This window comes from Engystomops pustulosus, chromosome 2 (assembly GCF_040894005.1).
Source record: "Engystomops pustulosus chromosome 2, aEngPut4.maternal, whole genome shotgun sequence".
NCBI classification, from domain to species: Eukaryota; Metazoa; Chordata; class Amphibia; order Anura; family Leptodactylidae; genus Engystomops; species Engystomops pustulosus.
In genome coordinates, this window is record NC_092412.1 from 75,795,064 (window position 1) to 75,816,427 (window position 21,364).

At 38.5% G+C, this 21,364-nt stretch overlaps 1 protein-coding gene across 3 annotated transcripts in view; it reads right to left on the bottom strand.

Annotated features, from left to right (window-relative positions):
• Positions 1-21,364, bottom strand: part of DIAPH3 (diaphanous related formin 3) — a 403,620-nt gene that overhangs the window by 155,681 nt on the left and 226,575 nt on the right. For all 3 annotated transcript variants that reach the window (XM_072135306.1, XM_072135307.1, XM_072135305.1), the window contains one exon: positions 12,724-12,887. In XM_072135306.1, the coding sequence (XP_071991407.1) occupies positions 12,724-12,887 (164 nt within the window). The remainder of the gene's footprint in view (positions 1-12,723; positions 12,888-21,364) is intronic.

A 21,364-nucleotide genomic window follows, 5' to 3' on the forward strand; every position in this document is an offset into this window, starting at 1 on the left:
AAACAAGTGATCAGTTTAAGAGGGCACAGAAATATCTCCAGCAAACTGCTCTCTCATGGGAAATAATTACTGCAATTGCTGACACTCTTGTATCAAGTCTACATGGAAATCATCTCTACGCCTGAACCTCTGTGCATGTACAGTATTAATGGATTAGGCAACTCTGAGTAATTGGTTAAATAGTCAGCCAGTTTAATCCGGCATATGTGGGATATAGATTTACAGTTTTATGTTTTCATTCATAATAAGGTTAAAAGGAAGCTGCTATGTTATAGATACAGTCAGTATATTACATAGCTGGAAGATCAGAAAGTTAAACAGAACCTGCAAAGTTATTGATGCAGTCAGTATTGGAACCTGCCTACTGTATATAGGGTTTTATCTACATAAAGCAGGTAGATCAGGGTGTTAAAGGGACCCTATGGTATGATATATGTAATTGGTTACAGAGTACAGGAGTATCAGTGCAGACGATTCAGTGGAAAACTGGGGTCACACCTGTATTAGTGTCTTTTTGAAGGATAAGTTTGGAAGGTTTCCTTGATGAACCATTACAATGGAGGCCAAGGAGCTATGGCACTGGATGTTCATGCTCCATAATAATGTCAATGTTCTTATATGGAAATTGACATAACTGGGAACCTCTCAGAGTGTACGCTCAGCTGAAGCCATCGGAGAAGTGTAATACTTTGCATCTGTCCCCATTGCCTCCAATGGCTTCCACTGAGTTGCTAAGCAGGAAGGAGCAGGATAAAAAGTAGCAAGCATATACCGAGCGTATACTTAAAAAGAGGTGTGTATATAACTCAGATTTCCTTTATTGAAATCCGTGGTCTTTCCCTGCTTAGGTGTCCAGAGGTCAGTCCTTCTTAGTGATTGACATCTAGCTCTGAAGGCACAATCATATAGGGTAACCTATCAATTGCCAAGTAGACTGCCTACTGGGCTCCTCAGCATAGAAATATATAAACAATTATATAAATAAATACAAGGTAAACAAACTCTTACCAAATATATAAGGGCCCTTTTAACACTTGCACATAAAGAAATCTAAAGATGACAGGTGAACAGAAGACCTCCCAGTCCTCATAGACTTTAATGGACCTTTTGTTTTCTTCTTTCACACATCCTTTATTAACAATGGAGAAAAGACAGGTTGGCCACTGTCCTATTTTTCCCTCTATTCATAATATAAAGTGTAATGGAACTTGCCAAACGCAACTGTAAACCTGATGCAGACATTAAATTAGCATGTAGCTTATGGGATCAGATTTCATGCTTAATTTTTTGTAGCTACTCTGAGATATCAGCGGAGCATTTGGAAGACAATTTTAATTTGCATAATTAAAATAAAAACAGGCTTGGTTACAGAAACATAATTAAAATGCATTGTAATAGAGCAGAAAGGTGCACTCTACAACATGTGTCCTAACCATGTAAGATGCTTTCCTTAATTTGAGCAGAGAGCACAGCAATTCCAAGGGGGATCACAGACTATACAACCCACACACACACACACTTCTTTCCTGCCGAGTACAAAGCTCGCACTCATGGGCATGGGCTGTAAAGTGTCTATTAACACCCTTACAAGAACAAGTAATGCCTGTGAAACACATATGTATTATGGATATCAGGAGCTTATAGTGCATTATTAGTACAATGACAGAGATTCACAGGCTTCTGGGCAGATAAAAAGTCACACTGGCTTCAATCTGACTTTAATGTGACCCTCTATACATACATGGCTCCAAATTAAATTCACCATTTATATTATAACTAGGAAAATCACTTGGATTAAAAACTTTTACTTCCCTTCATGTGACCAACAGAGCGAGCATTTTCAGATTAATGCACTTTATGGTCTGCGTTAGAACCTCCATTAGATGTCTTGGATCTGTGTTTTCAAAGAATAAATATGTGTTTCACACTGGGTTTTTTTGGTCAAAATGATTCAACCTGATGGACTACAATATTAATCACCAAAGCCAATCATGTACTGGGGTGTGTTGTGCTCATCCAGCACAGTGTGGCATTTCCAATCCATGGCTGTAATTCTAAGGGGAATGTGAAAAAAGCCTAAATGACATCAAGGGTGAAAAAAGTTTCTTTACGGGGTGCAATACAGCCAGATGATTTTTGTAAAGAACACAGTCTTCATAGTCATCTTTTCCTTTTGTAGTGTAGTTCAAGTGCATCTCACAATATATGTGTAAAAGTCAAATACTATAATTATCATCTATCCAACCACAATTTTATTTTTTAATTTTTGTTCCTCAAGTGTCAATTAAAGGGGTATACCCACAAAGACAAGATTCTTAAATATAAGTATATTTAAATTTTGAGTACGTATATATCAGGATTGATATGTTAGATATTAGTGAATGTTCATAAGCTAAATAAAAGTGTACATAAACCCTACACCCTGATAATCTAAGCACTTTGTCAGCACACAGCAACTCACAGCACTGAAGAGATCATCAAGTGCCTGCTTAGAGTGTCCCACCCACACTCTGGAATTTTACACTGACCATCCCTAAGTTAAAAGGAGCCAAAATTCAAATTTTAAAACTTCCTTTCATGGGCAAACCTCTTTATAACTTTTGTACACTTTTTTTAATATTGTGTATCAATTTTGTATGTGATCACAAGGACTTATATATGGATAATTTTACTTATTTTATTTTTAAAAAAGTTAAGTTTCCAGAGCAATGCTCTGACTTGGCATTGACAGGCAGACATGGAGCACAGAGAACAGTTATCTGCAAAGACTGAGAAGGTTGAGAAGGATGAAGGCTTGTCATCCAGTTGCCTTCTAAGACAGACTCAGCTTTTCTGTCATCTCTATTGTAAAATAAACTAGCCTACCCTGTTACATAAGTAAAACTCTGTCAGCGCTGGATGCAATAACTCTGACCCCTTCCGCGTTGAGAAGGCAGAGTGAAAAGTATTTGTAGCAATAAGACCCAATATGTGGACAGCAGGGAAAGGGATAATGTCAGCAATAATCATTAAAGGGGTTTTCCCACAAAGACAAGTTCGGCCCTATTCACAGGATAACTAACTTGCTGATTAGTGGGGATCTCAGTGCTGAGACCCGCGCAGATCGCGAAAATGAGCGGTCCAACATATCCCTCGCCACTGATGGAGCAGACAGCTGTGCATGACGGTTTTATTCCATTAATCTCTATGGAGCTGACGGAAATTGACGAGGGCCGCGGCCGTGGATAGGGCCGAACTTATCTTCGTGGCAAAAAACCCTTTAAAGGGGTTGTCCACTTTAAGCACATTCTTGCAAATAACTGATATTGTTTGTGTAGTGAAAATAATTTTCCTGTAATCTGTCTGTATCAATCCTTCATGGTTTTCAAGCTCTTTGCTTACTGTCATGCAACAATAAGCAATATTGATTAATTCCTGCAGATAAACACTGATCCATGATCATGTGATCTCACACAGGTGCCCGGCTCTTTATAAAAACCGTGTAATCAAAGCTGTGTGATGCAAACATGCCATGCACCTGTGTGATCTCACATGTCCATGGACCGGTGTTTATCTACAGGAAGTAAAAAATGAAACTTCCTGTTGTATAACAACAAGCTGTAATGTGCTTAAAGAGGACAACCCCTTTAAATCTTCTAAAGTAGTACTGTAAGACTGGGAAGATTAGCCACAGAATGTGGTTAATTGTAATTCAGAGATTGAGAATTAAATGTGCAGGGGATAAAGGGCTTAGGGATCACATATCAAACACCGGGACCGCAGACCAAATCCAGCCGACCACCTCATTTTATGTGATTGCTAAGGTCTCCTCTTGCTCCGGGTGCAACACTGACACATACAGCCAGCATAGAGCAGGAGGTGCATGGGAGCAGTGATTGGTCTCTGTGGACAACAATCTTATATATGTATACGGTCTTAGAATTACATATAAGCGCTTTCAAACCAATTATAAGGCTGACTGGATAAGTACGACACCATTGGCTAAGGGGTAGTGGTTAATAAGAAAAAAAATATTTTGAAACCAACTAATTCAAAAGTGTGCATTAATTATGGCACATAAAAGTGATCAGCAGGTATTAGTGAAGATAAACACACTTACCTACAGTTTGGTATACACCCATTTTCAATTTGGAGCTCTTACTTTGTTACTTACCGTACATACCTAGTACAGTACTGTAAATACAAAATCTCTTACAAGCAAAAGAGTTAAAAAATGTTCAGATATTTTTCTTTCTTTGGCTAAAGCATTGAAGATATTGATGCCTGCTCAGTAGGGGACTCTGTAACCCACGCATTAGGGAAATAATGAGTTGGCAAAATTTATTGCCAACTAAGAGCCTGCAAGGAATCATTACTATCATGCAATCATTGTGTAGGATCGATACACCGCCTTGTGCATGTTTAAAGAAGAAAGTGTCTAAAAAGTAACAAACAAACTAAGGACACTCCAAAGAATGAATGTGTTCCTTTTAGTCATTATAACAGTAACCAAAAAGGCTGTTTTATATAAACAATTCATTTAGTTTTATATATAGAGAGAAAGCACAACTTCATCTAATCAGCGATGCACAGCTCCCATTAGTTACATTACTATACAGCTCTTATTAATTAGAAGACTTATTCAATCAAATGTCCTGTACATGTGCGCAAATGTAAGCACAGATATAGGCCTCATGCCCAGCTTTATGTTGTATTTAGGATCTGGGGCATATCTGCACCTCAAATTGTATATGGACACACACTTTTTTATTTTTCTTACAAATCATAGCTTGTCCTTTGCATGATGCAGGTATTTTCTATGAAAAAAATTTGTTTCATTAAGAAATATGGTGCATAGTAAATGGTGGCACAATTTGCAAACACATATCTGTACCCATAGACACTTGTGTGTCACCTTACTGTACCATCACTGGGAAAAAGATAGAGAATGTATAGCCAGGCACCATGCTTTCCTATAGAGAGGGGAACAGTGCTCCACTCTCCGTCTCTCCAGCCCAATGCATGCTATGCTAGGGTCCCAGTCCGGGCATAGCATACGCTCATGTGAAAGAAGCCTTAGGCTAGGATAACACCTGCTTAAGGGTTTTCGTTACACTCTCCATTTTAAGACTCTAAAGAACACAAACTAAAGTACATTTCCGGAAACTAAAGAATAGAAGGATAACCTCCATTCGTATTCAGTACCTCGTTGATTTCTAGTTATGGAAGGTTGCCTTTGTTACTATTCCGTTATAATAGGAAAAATAAAAGACGCTGGTCGATGTGCTATTTTTTCCATCATTTGATAATGTATAGAGGGACGGAGCGTGCTGAACCCGTACACTAAACTAAACAGATGTGCTGATGTGTATGATAAACAGATATGCATGATGTCAATCACAAAGGAGGGGGCTTTCAGAGATGTGCACCTTGACTTTAGTGTTAAACTCTCCTCCTCCTTGACTTTATACAATTAATTTACATCTTACTTCAAAGATGATTTCCTGGATGATGCCACCACCACAGTCCATGAAAGAAACAAAAGCTAGACTGTGTCACGGTGCTTGACAATATACTGGTAGTGGTTTAATAGGCCAATTGCTTATGACAGGTTCCCAATAAAAGTAACACCCCCCCCCCCCCCGCCTCGCCCACAACAAACCCAACACAGTATCTTTTACATGGCTGATGTCTCAAATTCCATGGAAAGAGGCACCATTCTGCTGAAAAGAGACTTTTATCGATGTCCCCTGTTATGAAAGAACCAGTCATGGAGGCAGAGTAGCTCCAGCATACAGTCAAGCTATCCCGCCTCCTGAGGCTGACACTGCCATATATAGCAATTCTCTAGAGACCATAAATGTTTAAAGGACATCTACCATCAGGGTCAAGGATTGTAAATAAAGCATACTGACATATTGATGTGTCCCCTCTGATAGGACCTGCTCTTTTTTTAACTTCTGATGACTTTTTTTTTTTAAGGCTTTTAAAATTATGCAGACTCCATAGGTGTCAAAAACAAAGACATAGCAAGCTAAAACAAGAGCAGATCCTGTCGGAGGGGGTACACACCAGTATGTCAGTGTGCTTGGTTTACAAACCTACAGCCTGGTGGTAGATGTCCTTTAAGCTTTCATTAAGAATGCCATACAAGTATCAGTCTACATATTGAATTTCACCAGTCACTATAAAAAAAAAACAAAAACCAGACACTTCTACCACTGCTCCACTTTGTTACTACAATCAATATCAGCAGGCTTTGTTCTCTCCATACAGGATTTGTAATATTTGTGTAGCTTTCACCAGTGTGGTTACCTAACCCCTTATAGCTGCTCTTCAGAAACTTCTTTGTACAGACGCCATGCAGCTGAACACTTCTAACTACTGTGTTCCACTGAAGGCTATGGGAAGTATTATTGATAAAACTGTGTACTGCCTTAGGGCATGCTGCAAGAGACTGTCAAGATAGCAGAAAATATCCTACTTCTGATAAAGTGAAACAGATTTCATGTTTTCTGTCAGATATAAAAAGCTTCTGTCAACAACATAATATCTATGCAATAGTGCTAAGACGCATTACTGCGCAATTACATATTTATCCCTCAGCCAAAGTAATGTTTATCCCGTGCATGCGCGAGTCTGACAGTGCTTACACAGGGCTTTCCAGGATGTAATCCTGTAAATCTGGGAGCGGCTCACATCTCAAATATTACAGGTCTTCTCAGAAACTATAACATTAGATCTTATTTCTGAGTATCTATGAATCTAACATAAATACATATACCGCACAATCCTGCTGCTCTATTAGGAGTTCAGCTCTGAGCACGCACAGATATTACCTGCTGGGGTCAAGGGAAGCTAGTCCATCACAATCTCATCATCTAAATGCTTCAAGTATGTAATCTCCATGAGTGGCTTCAGCTAGTGCATGTAGATTTTACAAAAACCCTTCTGGGAATGAACAAGTGGTCAGCAATGAGGTTGTTGATGATCAGGTCAGTAAGGACATGAAAACAGGGGTGTAACAGAGTAAGAAGAAAGTAGTAAGTAAAGAAGTGACCTGAAACCAAAGTTTTCATTGCCTTCAACCAAACATAAATAATGGTGGATGCGGAGGGCATACAGGCAGTCCCCAGGTTAAGTACAAGATAGGTTCCATAGGTTTGTTCTTAAGTTGAATTAGTATGCAAGTCGAAACTGTATATTTTATAATTGTAGATACAATTTTTTTTTGCTCCAGTGACAATTGTAGTTTCACAATTTTTTGCTGTTATAGGACCAAGGATTATCAATAAAGCTTCATTGCAGACACCTTACAGCTGATCATTGCAGCCTGGGACTATAGTAAAGCATCCAGAGAGCTTAAACAGAGAACACAGTGAGCAGAGGGGTCCGTCCTTATCTAGGGGCCGTTGGGCATTCCTAAGTAAGGTAGCATTTGTACAGTAACGGGAAATCATGAGCAATAACTGCTACATTGGGATTTCGAGGACTCAGCAGAAACACAACATAGTTGGAAGAGTGTCATGTCATTTGAGCACAAGCAGTTCTTAATACCGTAATATGTTTTGTTGTTTTTTGGGAGGGTTAAAAGTTGCTAAATGAAGATCTGAATAGGCTTTTTTGTAAAAAAACAAAAAAAACAAAACACACAACATATCTTCTCCAGAATGATACTAATGTTAAGTACAGTATGTCCCGCAAATAAAAGTCCTGAACCAGATTCACAGACAAAAGAATAAAAGCGTAATACCTCTTGAAAGACGGCAACGCAAAAAATAGATTTTTCCTAAAATTATGTCTCATTTTGCATAATTTGTGAAGCGTAATAAACAATGTCTAAATATGGTATCGCTGTAATTTTACTGACCCATAGAATAAGCATAACAGAATTGATGTTTTTTCCTACTGCCCCCCACGAAAAGAAAAAAAGAAAATGTCCTCACAGGGCAACATTGATGGAAAAACAAATATTTTATAGATTAAAAAAAACACATTACATCCTAACGGGCAAAAGTGGCTACTGCATGCCCCCCTTCCCTTCTGCATACTGCTGCGCACCCACTACTCTAAGCATCCAGCAAATTATCTCATCTTTCTTGGAGCCATCACTGATATGAAAGGGTTGAGAAAAAGAGGTGCAGGGCTGCAATGACCATTTTGAGATTTGCTTATATTATTGCGGGTACATGCAGTTGATGATCCAAGTTGCCAGTTCCCTGAAAGAGTTCAACAGAATGCTCAAGGTACAGTCTGTTCATAGCGAGAAAATAGAAATGCCTGGTGTTTCAGAAAAAACGTAACTAATCTAAATGTATGTGTATACAGCATGACCCAAACCATATTCCATATATTCCTCAGAAAAGACACATGGGTAGGAAAGGAGTGTCCGGGTACTGGACTGAAATGCCTTGTGCAAGGATAGCATTTAAATCTCTGTTTAAAAAGTTGGCAGCCTTGTCATGCTGAACTGTTAGGACACAGAGAAGCATGTCAGGGTCTTCTTGACCTCACAAAGGAGCAAGGTGAGCCTCATGGACTGTTAGTCATGGTCTTCTGCTTCTTAGCAAACAGTTTTCCGTTTTGTATTCCTTCTGTACATACAGAACCCTGTGACTACTATGGAATAAAGTATGAAGGAATATCAAACACAGAACAAAGGTGGTCACCTACATTGAATACTGAATAACCATTCTACAATCATAAAAACAGAAGACCATGGAGAAATATATGTCATTATGTTCCATTTATAGGCACATGGAAGCGGTTATAATAATAAATGCAGAGTCCTCCTGTGTCTTTGTATCTTGATGGTGTATTCGGCATTGTTGCTCATGAATTCTTTATTCACATAATTTTAGAATGACACACTGTGCTGTATGAACTCCAGCCGTGTGTCCGTATTATATTCCGCTCAGGAAATTATGTATGGCACAAAATTATATTAATAGTTGATTTAGGGGGAAAGTGGGAAAGCTACCATTTGTAAAGAATGGTTGTGGTCCACTTATATTATTGACGTGGCAGAAATTCTTTCTTGACGAGCTTCTCAGGATATGTAGTTTCAGGCTATGAATGTGTACGAAGGTGAAAAACTGCATTCCCAGCTATAGACCAACAGTGTATAATAATCTGGATTGTAAATAATGCTTTCCCAATTCCAGATGGATTCTGATATGCCCGAAAGCACAGTCATATATTTCTAGGGTGCGCTTCACATCATCCTAACAGATCTACTAATTGTAAATTATTTTTACACTTTCGGTGTTTGTACACTCAGCAGCGAGGGGCACCAAGGTAATAGTATTGACTTTATAAGTCCTCTTTTATATAAAACCTTATCAGCAGAACAAAAAGCAGGATGACTATTGATAAAGCCATATTTTGTCACCAGCTAAAGCATATTATATGACTTCCCCGGTAATGGTTTTCAATGCAATTTATTCCAAAGTTGAAACATGAAACCTTGCTAAATTCCCAGACACAAGACTTCCAGTTAAGCTATGAGCCGTCTTTATTTCTCCCCTGAAAGGAAGAAGTTTATTCTATACTCACAATGATGTACTAATGGATTTAGCATGGCCTCATTTGCATATATATTTAGTGTGTTAAAGCAAACAGACTACTTATGTTTCAAGTGTTATGGTCTATATTGTGATTCGGAGACTATGGCCTATTCCCCAGCTTTTCTCTGTACCTCTATACGGAGAAGGTAATATCAGCGGTTTATGCATATAATAGCGGTGTTAACACAGATTATGTGAATGTTAACTACTGATATTTACTTACATATTACAGATGTAACATTGCCGAGGCTATTTCACATAACAGAACCAGTTACCATGAAGTAGTAGAGAAAAGCTGATTGTATTAACCCCTTCTTGATTTTTCCAACAGACTTTGTAAAGTGTAGAATAATGGACTGCAGTGTTTACACTATTAAAGGGGTGGCTAAATGTTCTGTCAGAGTGTGGCTAAAATTATAGTGAGTGTTCATGTCTTAGGATGTCTATAGTGACTGCGCCAGAAGTCAACTTTATGATCCACCCAACAGTAAAGGATCAGACTTGGCCTTATATGGGCTCAAAGTCCTTTTCACTACCCTCCTAAACAGTCCAGACACTAAATGATGTAGTGAATCCGGATAGGTTTTAGACCTAACTTGCCATTAATGTTTCTCTCCATGGATAGATAGAGGGCAGTGGGTAATCACATTTATCTTCAGAATATGGTCTATGTTACAAGCAACGCTGATGGTAAGAGCTAAAATTTTGGTTTTATTTGTTACATTTTAACCATTCCAATTAATCCACCCACTAGAAAAACAAAGTTTACTATAAACCTGATAAATGAAGCTTTATCTGGGATACCAAACCTTCTAATACCACGTGAGGCACTTATATTGGACATGTATAGAACTACTCTAATATGCACAATCAACTAGTCATGTGTTAATGAGGGCAAGCAATTATTTTATGCATGTAGCCTATATTATTAGTTTTACATATGAGCCAGATCCATTTTAATCAGCTCTCTCATTAGCAGTTCTTTACTTTAAGGTCAAGTATGTGATAAGACGTAGGCAGCTGAATACTGGAAATGTTCATTGCACCAGTGTATCGGATCACTGCCCAAAGCCAATATAGCGCATAGTACTAATCAGGTAGACTGTAATATGGCATATACAATATACAGCATCAGAAGGGTTATACATCTTAGATGCAATGGGCTACGGAGAACAAAACCATTACTAAATAACCAAAAATAAAGTGCTGGCAGCAATGCCATGTCTTTTATTTACCCATAGCCTTAGGTTGTCCCTCAAACAGCAGATTTTGTAACAGAAATTCGACTGTCCAACTCATCCGAATGAAACATACAGAAATCGATGTGGTTGCTACCAAAACAGCCACATGTCAGTGAAAGGAACAGATTTTAAACACAGAAATTCATGCAACAAAATCTGAAGGTACCTTCACCAGGTGACATACAAATGCCTTTATTTTCTGTAAATGTTTTAATCTGTACATCATTAGAGATTTCTTCCATTTATTGACATAACTGAAGGTCACAGGCAGAGTCTGCAGAAAGAGCTGACATGCTGAAGATTATATCGATACCACATATAAAATGGCATTGTGTGCATGAGGCTAAATATAGTCTATATGGTCCAAACTGCCTCCCAAACCAATAGAATAGATGTTGGGACCGATTCTCAGTAACTGAATAAGCTCCATTCAGTACCATGGAAGAGACGAAAATTGCATATTATATGGACATTGTAGATTATATGGCAATAGTAATTTTCCAACAGCTCCTAAAGGTTATTTGTGCGTGGCAATTTGTGACCTTATCATAGTATCTCATTGGGTCATAGGATGCATTCTTAACTTGCGCCTTCATTCAATTAGTGAGAACAAGACTCATGTTCTCGGGATCAATGTGGGTCTGTCCTCATGATTGTTTGTATGTCCCTATCCTATGCTCTTGTTACATTTTTGTTCCATAAAACATGTAGCAATACTATTTGCTATATAACAAAAGGTGAGAACTTAGGCCCCTTCCACACTTGCGTTGCAGATCACGTCAGAGTTTGATCAGGGTTTGGTCAGTGAAAAACGCACATTTTGCATCAGAGTGCAATCAGTTTTCAGTCAGAGTTTGTTCAGTGTCTCAGTTTTTCACGCGCATTTTCAATGCAATTTCAATGCGTTTCTCACGCGCAGAAAACGCGCGTGAAATGGACTCAGGACTGAGCTCTATCTTTTCTATGGCAATTGATGCGTGAAAAACGCATTGCACTTGCAAGTGTCTCAGAGTGCAATGCGTTTTTGATGCGTCTACATAGACTTGTATGGTGCGTTCTTCACGCGCGTGACTTGCAAAAGTAGAACATGTCGAGATTTAAACGTGCGTTAAAAAAAACGCGTGTGTAAAAGAATGCAAGTCTGAAAAGACCCATTGGTTACAATGGGTCAGAGTGCAATGCAAGTTCTGCGCGTCAAAAGCACGCGCAGAAAACGTGCGTGAAAAACGCAGGTGTGAAAGGGGCCTTAGTTTATGGAATAAATAGATATAATAGAATAGAATAGTTTAAAGGGGACGTGTCAGCAGAAATTGCCCTATTAACCACTACCAGTGTGTTGTCAAGCAGATGAACACCTTTTGACTTTGTTTCTTTCAAGACGTGTGTTGTCTCATAACGAAAATCAACTTTGAAGGGAGATATAAACTGGTTGTATAAAGTCAAGGAAATAGGGATTTTAACACCGTAAGAAGTCCCCTGAGAAGTCCCCTTCACTGTAAAGGATGACCCTGCATCAAAAGACACCACTAACCAGATATCCTGAAGTCCAATACATGATGTCAATCATAGAAGAGGAGGTGTTCAAAGCTCTCCACCTTAACTTTAGTGTTACACTCTCCGCCTCCTTGACTTCATACAACCAATTTACATTTCAGTTGATTTTCTTGATGATACCACCACACCAGGCCATGAAAGAGACAATTTAGAAGATATTACGCTGTTTGCTGTTTGGCAATATACTGATAGTGGTTTATTAGGTCAATTGCTGCTGATAAGTTCCCTTTAAGGACCCACACCACTAAATTTGCTGGGTTTCTTTTTACCAATTTTTGCCTCATTATCAAGACATCCAGCATTTTGCTTGTGTTTCATGAATGCCTCAATTTAACATTCACATGCAAAAAAGTTAGGACTGAAAAAACAGCAAAGCTACGTACCACAAACATGGTCCTAAAGTTATTCAGATCGGTAAAGAATTCCTCCACAGAAACCTTCTTTGCATCTAAAACGTAATATTCCATGACACTTTGATAGAGCTTCTCCATGTTTTCATACATTCGTGACAGCTTTTTAAATTGCTCTCTTGCACATACTGCAAAACTGTGAAATGCTGTTAAGGTAGATCGTAACAGAATGAAAACACATATGTAGACCAAACTTGCTATATAATCAGTTCTGACAATGCAGTTCATGAAACTAAACACTACAATATGTAGCAACATGCTGAAAAATGCTATTCATACACTAATACATAAACCTAAGTTATGTAGTTATACAAAAAAAAACTCTTAAAGGGAACCTGTCACCAGGAGACCCATTTTTAGCACTGTCCCAGTCCCCACAGAGCATAGTATATACACTGCCAAAGTGTTTTTGTATAAAAAAATAGGTTTTACAGAAAAAAAGATATGTTATATTGTACCTTTCATTAGAATCTGCTGTGTGACTAGGCAGTTGCCCAATGGGAGGGACTGGAAAGGAGCAGTTCCCCCCCACCCTTGGGAAATATGTGACCTTTTCAAATATATGAATAACACCCAACACTCGGGATTGGCTGTAGAGGAGCAGGGAGCGTTGCTAAGCCAAGCGATGGGTGTTTTCATATATTTGAAAAGGTCACAAGGAGTAGCTGTTCCCCAAGGGTGGGGGGGGGGGGGGAACTGCTCCTTTCCAGACCCTCCCATTTGGAAACTGCCTAGTCACACAGCACAACAATATAACATTTATTTTTTCTGTAAAAACTATTTTTAATACAAAAAAAACTTTGGCAGTGTATGTACTATGCTCTGTGGGGCCTGGGGGAGTGCTAAAAATGGGTCTCCTGGTGACAGGTTCCCTTTAAAGGGAACCTATCAAAGGTACAGCAGGATGGAATTGTGACAGGAACCCTCCTTAGAGAACTACAGTACTTGAGACTTAAAATTTGGGAGAATAGTCCCATTTCACAGCAGAAAACTAGTATAGGGGGGGGGGGGTCATACATTTTTTAATTGGAGTCAAGACCTGTTAGAAGTGTCCACTGTTGGGATAACCCTTGCTTCTCACTTCGAACTTCTTTTGATTCCCAAAATACATAGATAGAGATATATAAATCCAGACAAAGCTGGCAGGGAGATACGCATTGACCACTTTTCAGTTCCAAACACTTTTTTGAAAATTAGGTTCTCTCCAAAATGCTTCAGCATAACAAAGCTAAATTTATGAACAGTTGGTGGAACTTGTGTGATGTTCCACATCTGCTACTTGTGTGATGACAACCAGTTACAAGCTGTGCTTCTTCCAATAACTTTTTACAGATAAGAAATTCCAATTATAATTCCGTATCCTTTATATTAAAAAGTGCACTCTAAAGTAAAACATTTTGAGATAGAATTGTTCTTTCCATCTATTAAATACATTAAACATGTAGGCACATTAGCCGTTATGTCCTTAATAAGTATTAAGCCGTTAGCAGTCATATAGTAGGGCTGAACTACAAAAAATAGGATCTCTTGGTGAGAAGCCAAGAAAATTATTTGTTGGAGTAATAAAAGAATGACATTATTCATAATAAGCATCTTTCAAGGGAATTGACTTCTTCCACATGATACAATAACATGCTCCAGGACTAGATCATATATGTCCTTAAGTTTCAGCCATTGTGGTTCATGTTGGCCACACATGATATAGTGTATGGCTGTTATGACTAAACCCTTGAACACCTTTATTATGTGCATGTGAATAAGTACACAGGGAATAGGCTGAAGAGGGCACGTGAATTCCCAGCAAAGAGGAACATTTGCACCACTGCCAAAAACAATACTGCATAGACACAAGTGGTGCAGTCACTACACACCCATGTTTCTGCCAGGGCCACTTCAAAGCTTGAGCAAATTTGGTGTTGTAGTGTCCAATTATGTGTTCACATCCAGCCATTGTAGCTTTGGTTTTGATGGTGCTGAGAACAAAAAACTGGAACTGGCATGAACTGGAATGTTATTGTTTTAGTGATGAATCCAGGTTCTGTATGGCCTTGTGGTAAGCACTTCAATGCTGTCTGAAGTGGTGTAACAATAAAGAGTAAGGCAGATTCTCTTCAGCAGTCTCTGTTCTGCCATACTCTAGTCTCATTCAACTTCTTGGCTCTACAATCAGGGTCTGAAGAAGGTCACTGGGTTGACAGATACGTCACATAATTTACTGTGGATTGCACAATCATTGCAATGCATTGAACCGGAGTGCAGAGTTGCTCATTAAATTGTTTATCTGTAGTGGTATCCTACTTGGGCACCTCTTAACCACTAGGTGTGACATGTATTCTATATATACTGAAGTAGAGTAACAACTGCGCCAACTACTGATATGAAGATCTGAGGAACTATCACATACAAGAGTTTGTCAACCCTAGTAGTGACTCAGAGACACAAACAGCTCAGACATCCAGCATCCATTTGTGTTTGCTCTCATCGCTGGGCTTGTATTGGTTTCCCAGGAATGGGAAATACCTTTACTGAACATCTTCATAGCCAACCCAGACAGAAAATGCATTTTCTCAGGTGTGACCTGTTATACCTAGAAAAGTCCATTTTTATTGAAGTCTTAAATCTCTAGGGGTCGCACGTTTAGTATTCAGAGAGCCATCATTCCTAAAAACCTGTTCTAGTAATCTTAGAATTATTAGTTAAAATTTAGTTGCAAGTACATTTGCTCAAATACATTCAAATAGATAATGTGGGGGCAAATTTGCAAAATTTTGGTAAGATACAGTTAGGCTTTGTTCACATCTGTGTTATGTAATAAATTAAAGAATAAAATATTTACAGTACACATTATAAAAACCATCTATTACCATTAGGCAACAATTGCCATTAAAGCCACCATTGAGGCTATTAATAAGTGTAATAGCAGAAATGCTGCTTGGTTATTTATTAATTATACCACAAGGTCCCATTTTCTTTGTAATAAATATGTGCTTTTAGAACTATTAATGCACTTTTCATAGCCATGAAATGAAATATTAATTGATGAATGATGAATTATTTCAGCCTTCATTTACAATAGCTGGAGTTCACATTTAGCTGTAGGTTAAACAGTAACACTAGAAACCTCTTCTGGTCTCTCTATTCAGTCTTGTCCGATAAAAAAAAAACTGAATGAAAGCGCTAAAGAAATCTACCTCTTGAAAATAGTTTATTAGTTTTCTCTTTGTTAAGTTTTGTTGGGAGATATTTTTTTATTCTTTTGCTGTGTTGTTCATACTGAATCTACCTTTCTGCAGGATTTGGTTATGTACATTCTCTCTACAGCCAAAATTGATGATCTGACTAAAAAATTGGCAAGGGAAGGAAAGCTATAAAAATAAATACGAATTAAACAATTATATGAAAAACAATTTATCTCCTTTTAAGCATCATTGGGGCAGATTTACTTACCCGGTCCATTCACGATCCAGCGGCGCATTCTCAGTGGAAGATTCGGGTCTTCCGGCGATTCACTAAGGTAGTGGGCCCGATTTCCACCAGGTGTCGCTGCTGCACTGAAGTTCACCGTCGTACGCTGGGTGCAGGTAAGCGCGTGTCAAGCAGGCACTTTTTTTTTTTTTTTTTTTTAAATGCGGCGGTTTTTCCAAATCCATCGGGTTTTCTTACGGCCACGTCCCCCTATTTCCGTTGCGTGCATGCCGGCACCGATGCGCCACAATCCGATCGCGTGCGGCAAAAATTTCCAGGGCAATTCCAGGAAAAATTTATGCAAATCGGAAATATTCGGATAACCCATGGGAAAACCGCGATTCGGGCCCTTAGTAAATGACCCCCATTGTGTTTTAGAAGCAATGGTATCACATGCAATTCTCACGTGCCAATGCTGCAATCAATGGTCTCAGAGAGGACATGAACCTCGCCTGCCGAGACCAGTGACTAGCTACAGAGGCACATGAGAAATAAACATGGATCAGTGGGGACAAATTTTAAAGCTGACAGACATTTAACGTGCCTTTTAACCCCTTAAAACGGTTTTGCATTTTCATATTTCTCTACCCACCTACAAAAATCCCTAACTTTTTTTTTTCATATGTGAGGGCTTGTTTTCTGTGTAACAATTGCACTTGATAGTGATAGTATTTAATATTCCATGCCTTGTACTGAGAAGTGGGGAAATTTGCCAAATCGCACATTGTAATAGATGGTGTAAAACGAGACAGCCCCGGGTCCTCGTATGACCTGAGGTTGTCATAGCAACAGGTCGCCACTCCCCAATGTTGTAGCGGGAAGAGACAATCTTAGCAGCATTATTTAATGCTGGCAGCAATCGAAAAGTTTGAAGCATCGAGCGCGGGTGTTACCAGTGGGTTTTGCTGCAATATGATCGCGAGCCCTCTCCAATCACCCGCAGCCATCCTTAAGGGGTTAAGATACCTAGTGCATTTTCTAACAGGCTATATGCAGATTGTACGTATTATTGAGAAAGGTTTACAGATGATGAGAGTCTAAGGGTTCTACATGGATTTTATTTTTAAATACCGTTCTTTAATAAAAGGTGGTTCTCATTATAGACCTCTCATTGTGCAGCATTGTAGGTATAGACAAGGTACACACACAAAAAAACATTTTTTTCTTATTTATTTAGAAGCTTGTGATTTCAAACATTACCCTTCACAATAATTTGTTGTAAATTTTCATAAACTGAAGTACATCAGATTAAAATTACAACATTTCACTCACCTTTCCATGTCTGCTAAGGAAGAATTGCTAAGCCCTAACCTTAAGGTAAAATACTTATATACAAATTGCACTTATAAAGGAACAAAATAAGAAAAAATAGCCCAACTGCATGCATGAAGTGGGTAAAGAATGGCTAGTTAATAATGTATTGGCATAATGTGGCTTTATATGTTAAAAAGGTGGGAATGGGGAAAGTGGAAAGTGGGAGAAGAAGCTGTGGTTGTAGCGAGGGGGACGTAATGTTGGTGTAAACGATGGCGCCTCCCCTTAAAGTTCCGGTTTTCATTCAGCTCAGGAAAGTATTACAATTCACTTTCAAGTTTTGTCCTTTGATCCACAGAATTTAAAAGAAAACTATTTTTTATTTACCGTACCACTAAAAAACCCATGTATGGGGAGTTGCCTGGGACAGAACATCTCACACAGTATTTACACCCCCTGAAGAAGAAAACAATGAAATGCAGATTGGGGTTTGATCTGCACACAGGGTACAGTATCATATAGTTCTCTTGAATGTTGAATAGATCATGGCAACATTTTTGGCATGCTATATTGTGCCATTATTTTCCGGTATATAATCTAAAAAGAGGAAGAGTCAGCTCACCTGGAAGCCATATAGCGCCATGCCATGCCATGATGAAGGAATTCTCTGAAACGCGTAGGAAATAATTCTGTGTATTTCTGTGTTCTCCACGTGTTTATCCGTTTTCGGGATTTTTTTTTTTTTAAAGTTGAAATAAATTTCTATGTTTTATTAATCATCCTGGACTGTTTTCTGAAGCTGGAGTTAACGTGCATCTCCAGTATTTTCCGATGTTCATCCTGGTACTACTGTTCTGCCTTTTATGGAAAATTACATTTTCACATATTTATTTTGTTCTGGACTTCACTAGAACAATGTTTACACCTTAGCCATAATATATTAATTATGATACCTTTTTATAACATGTTCACTTATTACATGCATGTTTACATGGACATAGTTAGATACTGACGTCCTTATGTCAGCCTAGTTTTTACAATGGACTATTGCCCATTATTTTATGTGATTATATTTCTCTTTAGATTACAATAAAAATTTTGACATGAAATTAGTTTTTTTTTGGTTTTTGTTTAGTATATAGATTCAGCCATGCATAATGCATGCATTTGTAGTTACATTACATCATATATTTTTCTATTTTGCTGTATTTGCTTATTTACTATACTGGTGTATAGTTGCGTTTAGTTCTGGTGCATATAGCACTAAACAGAGGTGGAACAAATCGACCCACTCTATTCCCAAAGAAACTAATCTGCTAACACCTTTAGGACATGGCCTAAAATGGCTTTACGGCACAGATCTTTTTTTTTTTTTTTCATTTTTCTCTTCTCAGATTCCAAAGGACATAACTTTCTATTCTTTATTTGACATGGGCATTTGAGGGATTGTTTTTTTGTTACAACATTTGTATTTTCCAATGGGTTAATTTTTATGGTAAAAATAGCACAATGAGTCAAATTTATTAACTGTAATATTTAAGTAATATTTGGAAGAGTTTAATATATAATATATATCTATCTAATGTTAAAATGCAGGTGGTAAAAGCCCTGGATTTGTCTGCAGTAACCCAAGACATACAGTAAGCAGGAATAGTCTGTCTGGTCCATGTTGGCCTAGCTAACATGGACACATTGGTAATGTCCGTACTGGGCCTGCTTATTATGGAGTAGGGGTAGGCTGGTAGTGGGACTCCTACTCCACCCGGGCTTCGGTCCTGGGCTTTTTTATAGCCCACAGGTGTGGTTCCCAGTTCTTGTTAGAGCCTGATTTAGTCTGCAGGCCAGAAGCAGTAGGAGAGGCCCTACCTGGAGAGCTGAAGGCGAAGGGTGAGTTCACACAGCAAAGGTAACTGAGTGCCTCCTGATATTCTGCTGGCCAAGAGCGTGTGCCAGGCATAGCTAGGATCTGAAATTGTATTAGGCAGTGCCTAGCCGGGCAGGGTTTATTTTGTTGCTTTATATTTGCCAAAACCAAGGCTGAATTTATGTTGTTTTTGAAGTGTGAATAAAACACTTTATTTGGACTTTAACTCTGCATGTGACTCTGCTGCCTGCACTACTACTACCAGGCATCTACCTGCGCAATTCCCCACAGTATATGTATATTAGCTAAACATAAGTAGCATGCATAACAATATAAATCACTGTTCAGTTCTCCTATACTTTGCTGTCACATTTAGAAGTTTGGACTGTATTAACAGGACAAATAAGAGTTACAGTGAAAAGTATTTATGCCTGGAAGATGAGAAGTAGCTCCTATATACTTCTAATGTTCTATTTTTTATCCACACCTGAAGGCGTTGGTATGGGTAATATGCATAATATATGGTGGAATGGCAAATATGGCACAAAAAATCTTGACTTGATAAAGGAGTGGTCTTTTAAAAGAGGTGGTCTTTTGGTGAAGTTTCATTATTGCATAAATCAACCCATAAAATCCCAAAGTTATTGAGTTTTACTTCCAAACTGTTAACAGAAGAGTTTATAGAATGGAGACAATCTTCACAGGCTGGGGATTCTAATTAGTGTCCTTCATCTTGTGATATTTAGCTGGAGAATGTGACAGTTAAATTGACCATTAAACAATATCCCACTTTTTGATAAAGTATATCACACAAAGAGCATCTTTCCTGTTCCGGCTTTCCTGCTGGCTGTTTTTGTGAGGAGTACGTCTTTTAAGAGAAAATCATTCAGCTTCCCCTCATTTAGGATTAAATGTACAGACAGATCCGGGTTTCTCCATGCTGTGTTGGATTATCTAACCTTTATATCAAACATTCTTTTCTTATTAATTTGCTGGAAAATCTGTTTGCCTCGATGTGTGCTACTCTAATTAGCGAGATCATGTATTAACATAAGCCATATGCAGGTCTATAGCTTCTTAGATAATGTCTGTCTACTGAGATGTGTCATACTGTAGCAGAGAACAGAAACCTCAAGTCTTAGCGCAAAGCAAAAGAAGTAGAATACTGTCACTTCTGTCAAAACAAAATAAAAGCTGCAAAGCAATACAACTTCTGGTAGACAAACTAGGAGCAAGCAAGTGCTTACAGATACGGAGTCTGGATTAAACAACAAAGCACAAGAGTGATCTTAAAGGAAATCTACCAGTTCAAAAATGTAAAAAACTGGTACACATACAATCCTCTTCATCCCGATCCTAGTCTTCACTAATCTTGACAAGTCGGAATCACAAGAAAAAAAAAAAGTTATAAAAAGCAGCTCGGAGCGTATCAACAAGATGTCCGGCGTTCTGGGCTGCTTATTATTCACGTATCTCACACTTTACGCAAGAGGCAGGGGTGGATTCACGCCTCCAGCGTGATTGATGCCTCCCTCACACATGTTAGAGAGGGAGGTGACGTCACACAGGAGACATGAATAATTAGCAGCCCTGAACCCCGGACATCTCTTTCTTTGGTGAACTGGGAGATTTCCTTTAACAAACAGACCAACAACCCTTTCTATGTGGAATGAAGTGATATATGTGGTCCCTGCAGTGCTGTAAAAATGTAGCCATGATTTGTCTAGAAAAATCAACTTGCCACTTAAATGCTATGTGATTGCCATTAAAGTGCTGTTTACTGGTAAAATTATTATAGGTTCATTATAAGTATAGGTGATGCCCAACTTTTTCTTAAAATAATCCTTTCTGCTTCAGAGTGGGGAAATTCTATGGCATCTCAAACATTATAGTCTTGGCAGCTACAAAAAAAAGGGGTGGGAAGTGGCAGTCGCTTTCATGAATGACAATTAAAAACTTGGGTAATAGTTACCAGATGTTGTGCATACAATACCTAGTAAAAGATCCCTAGGTGACCACATGCTGTCTGTG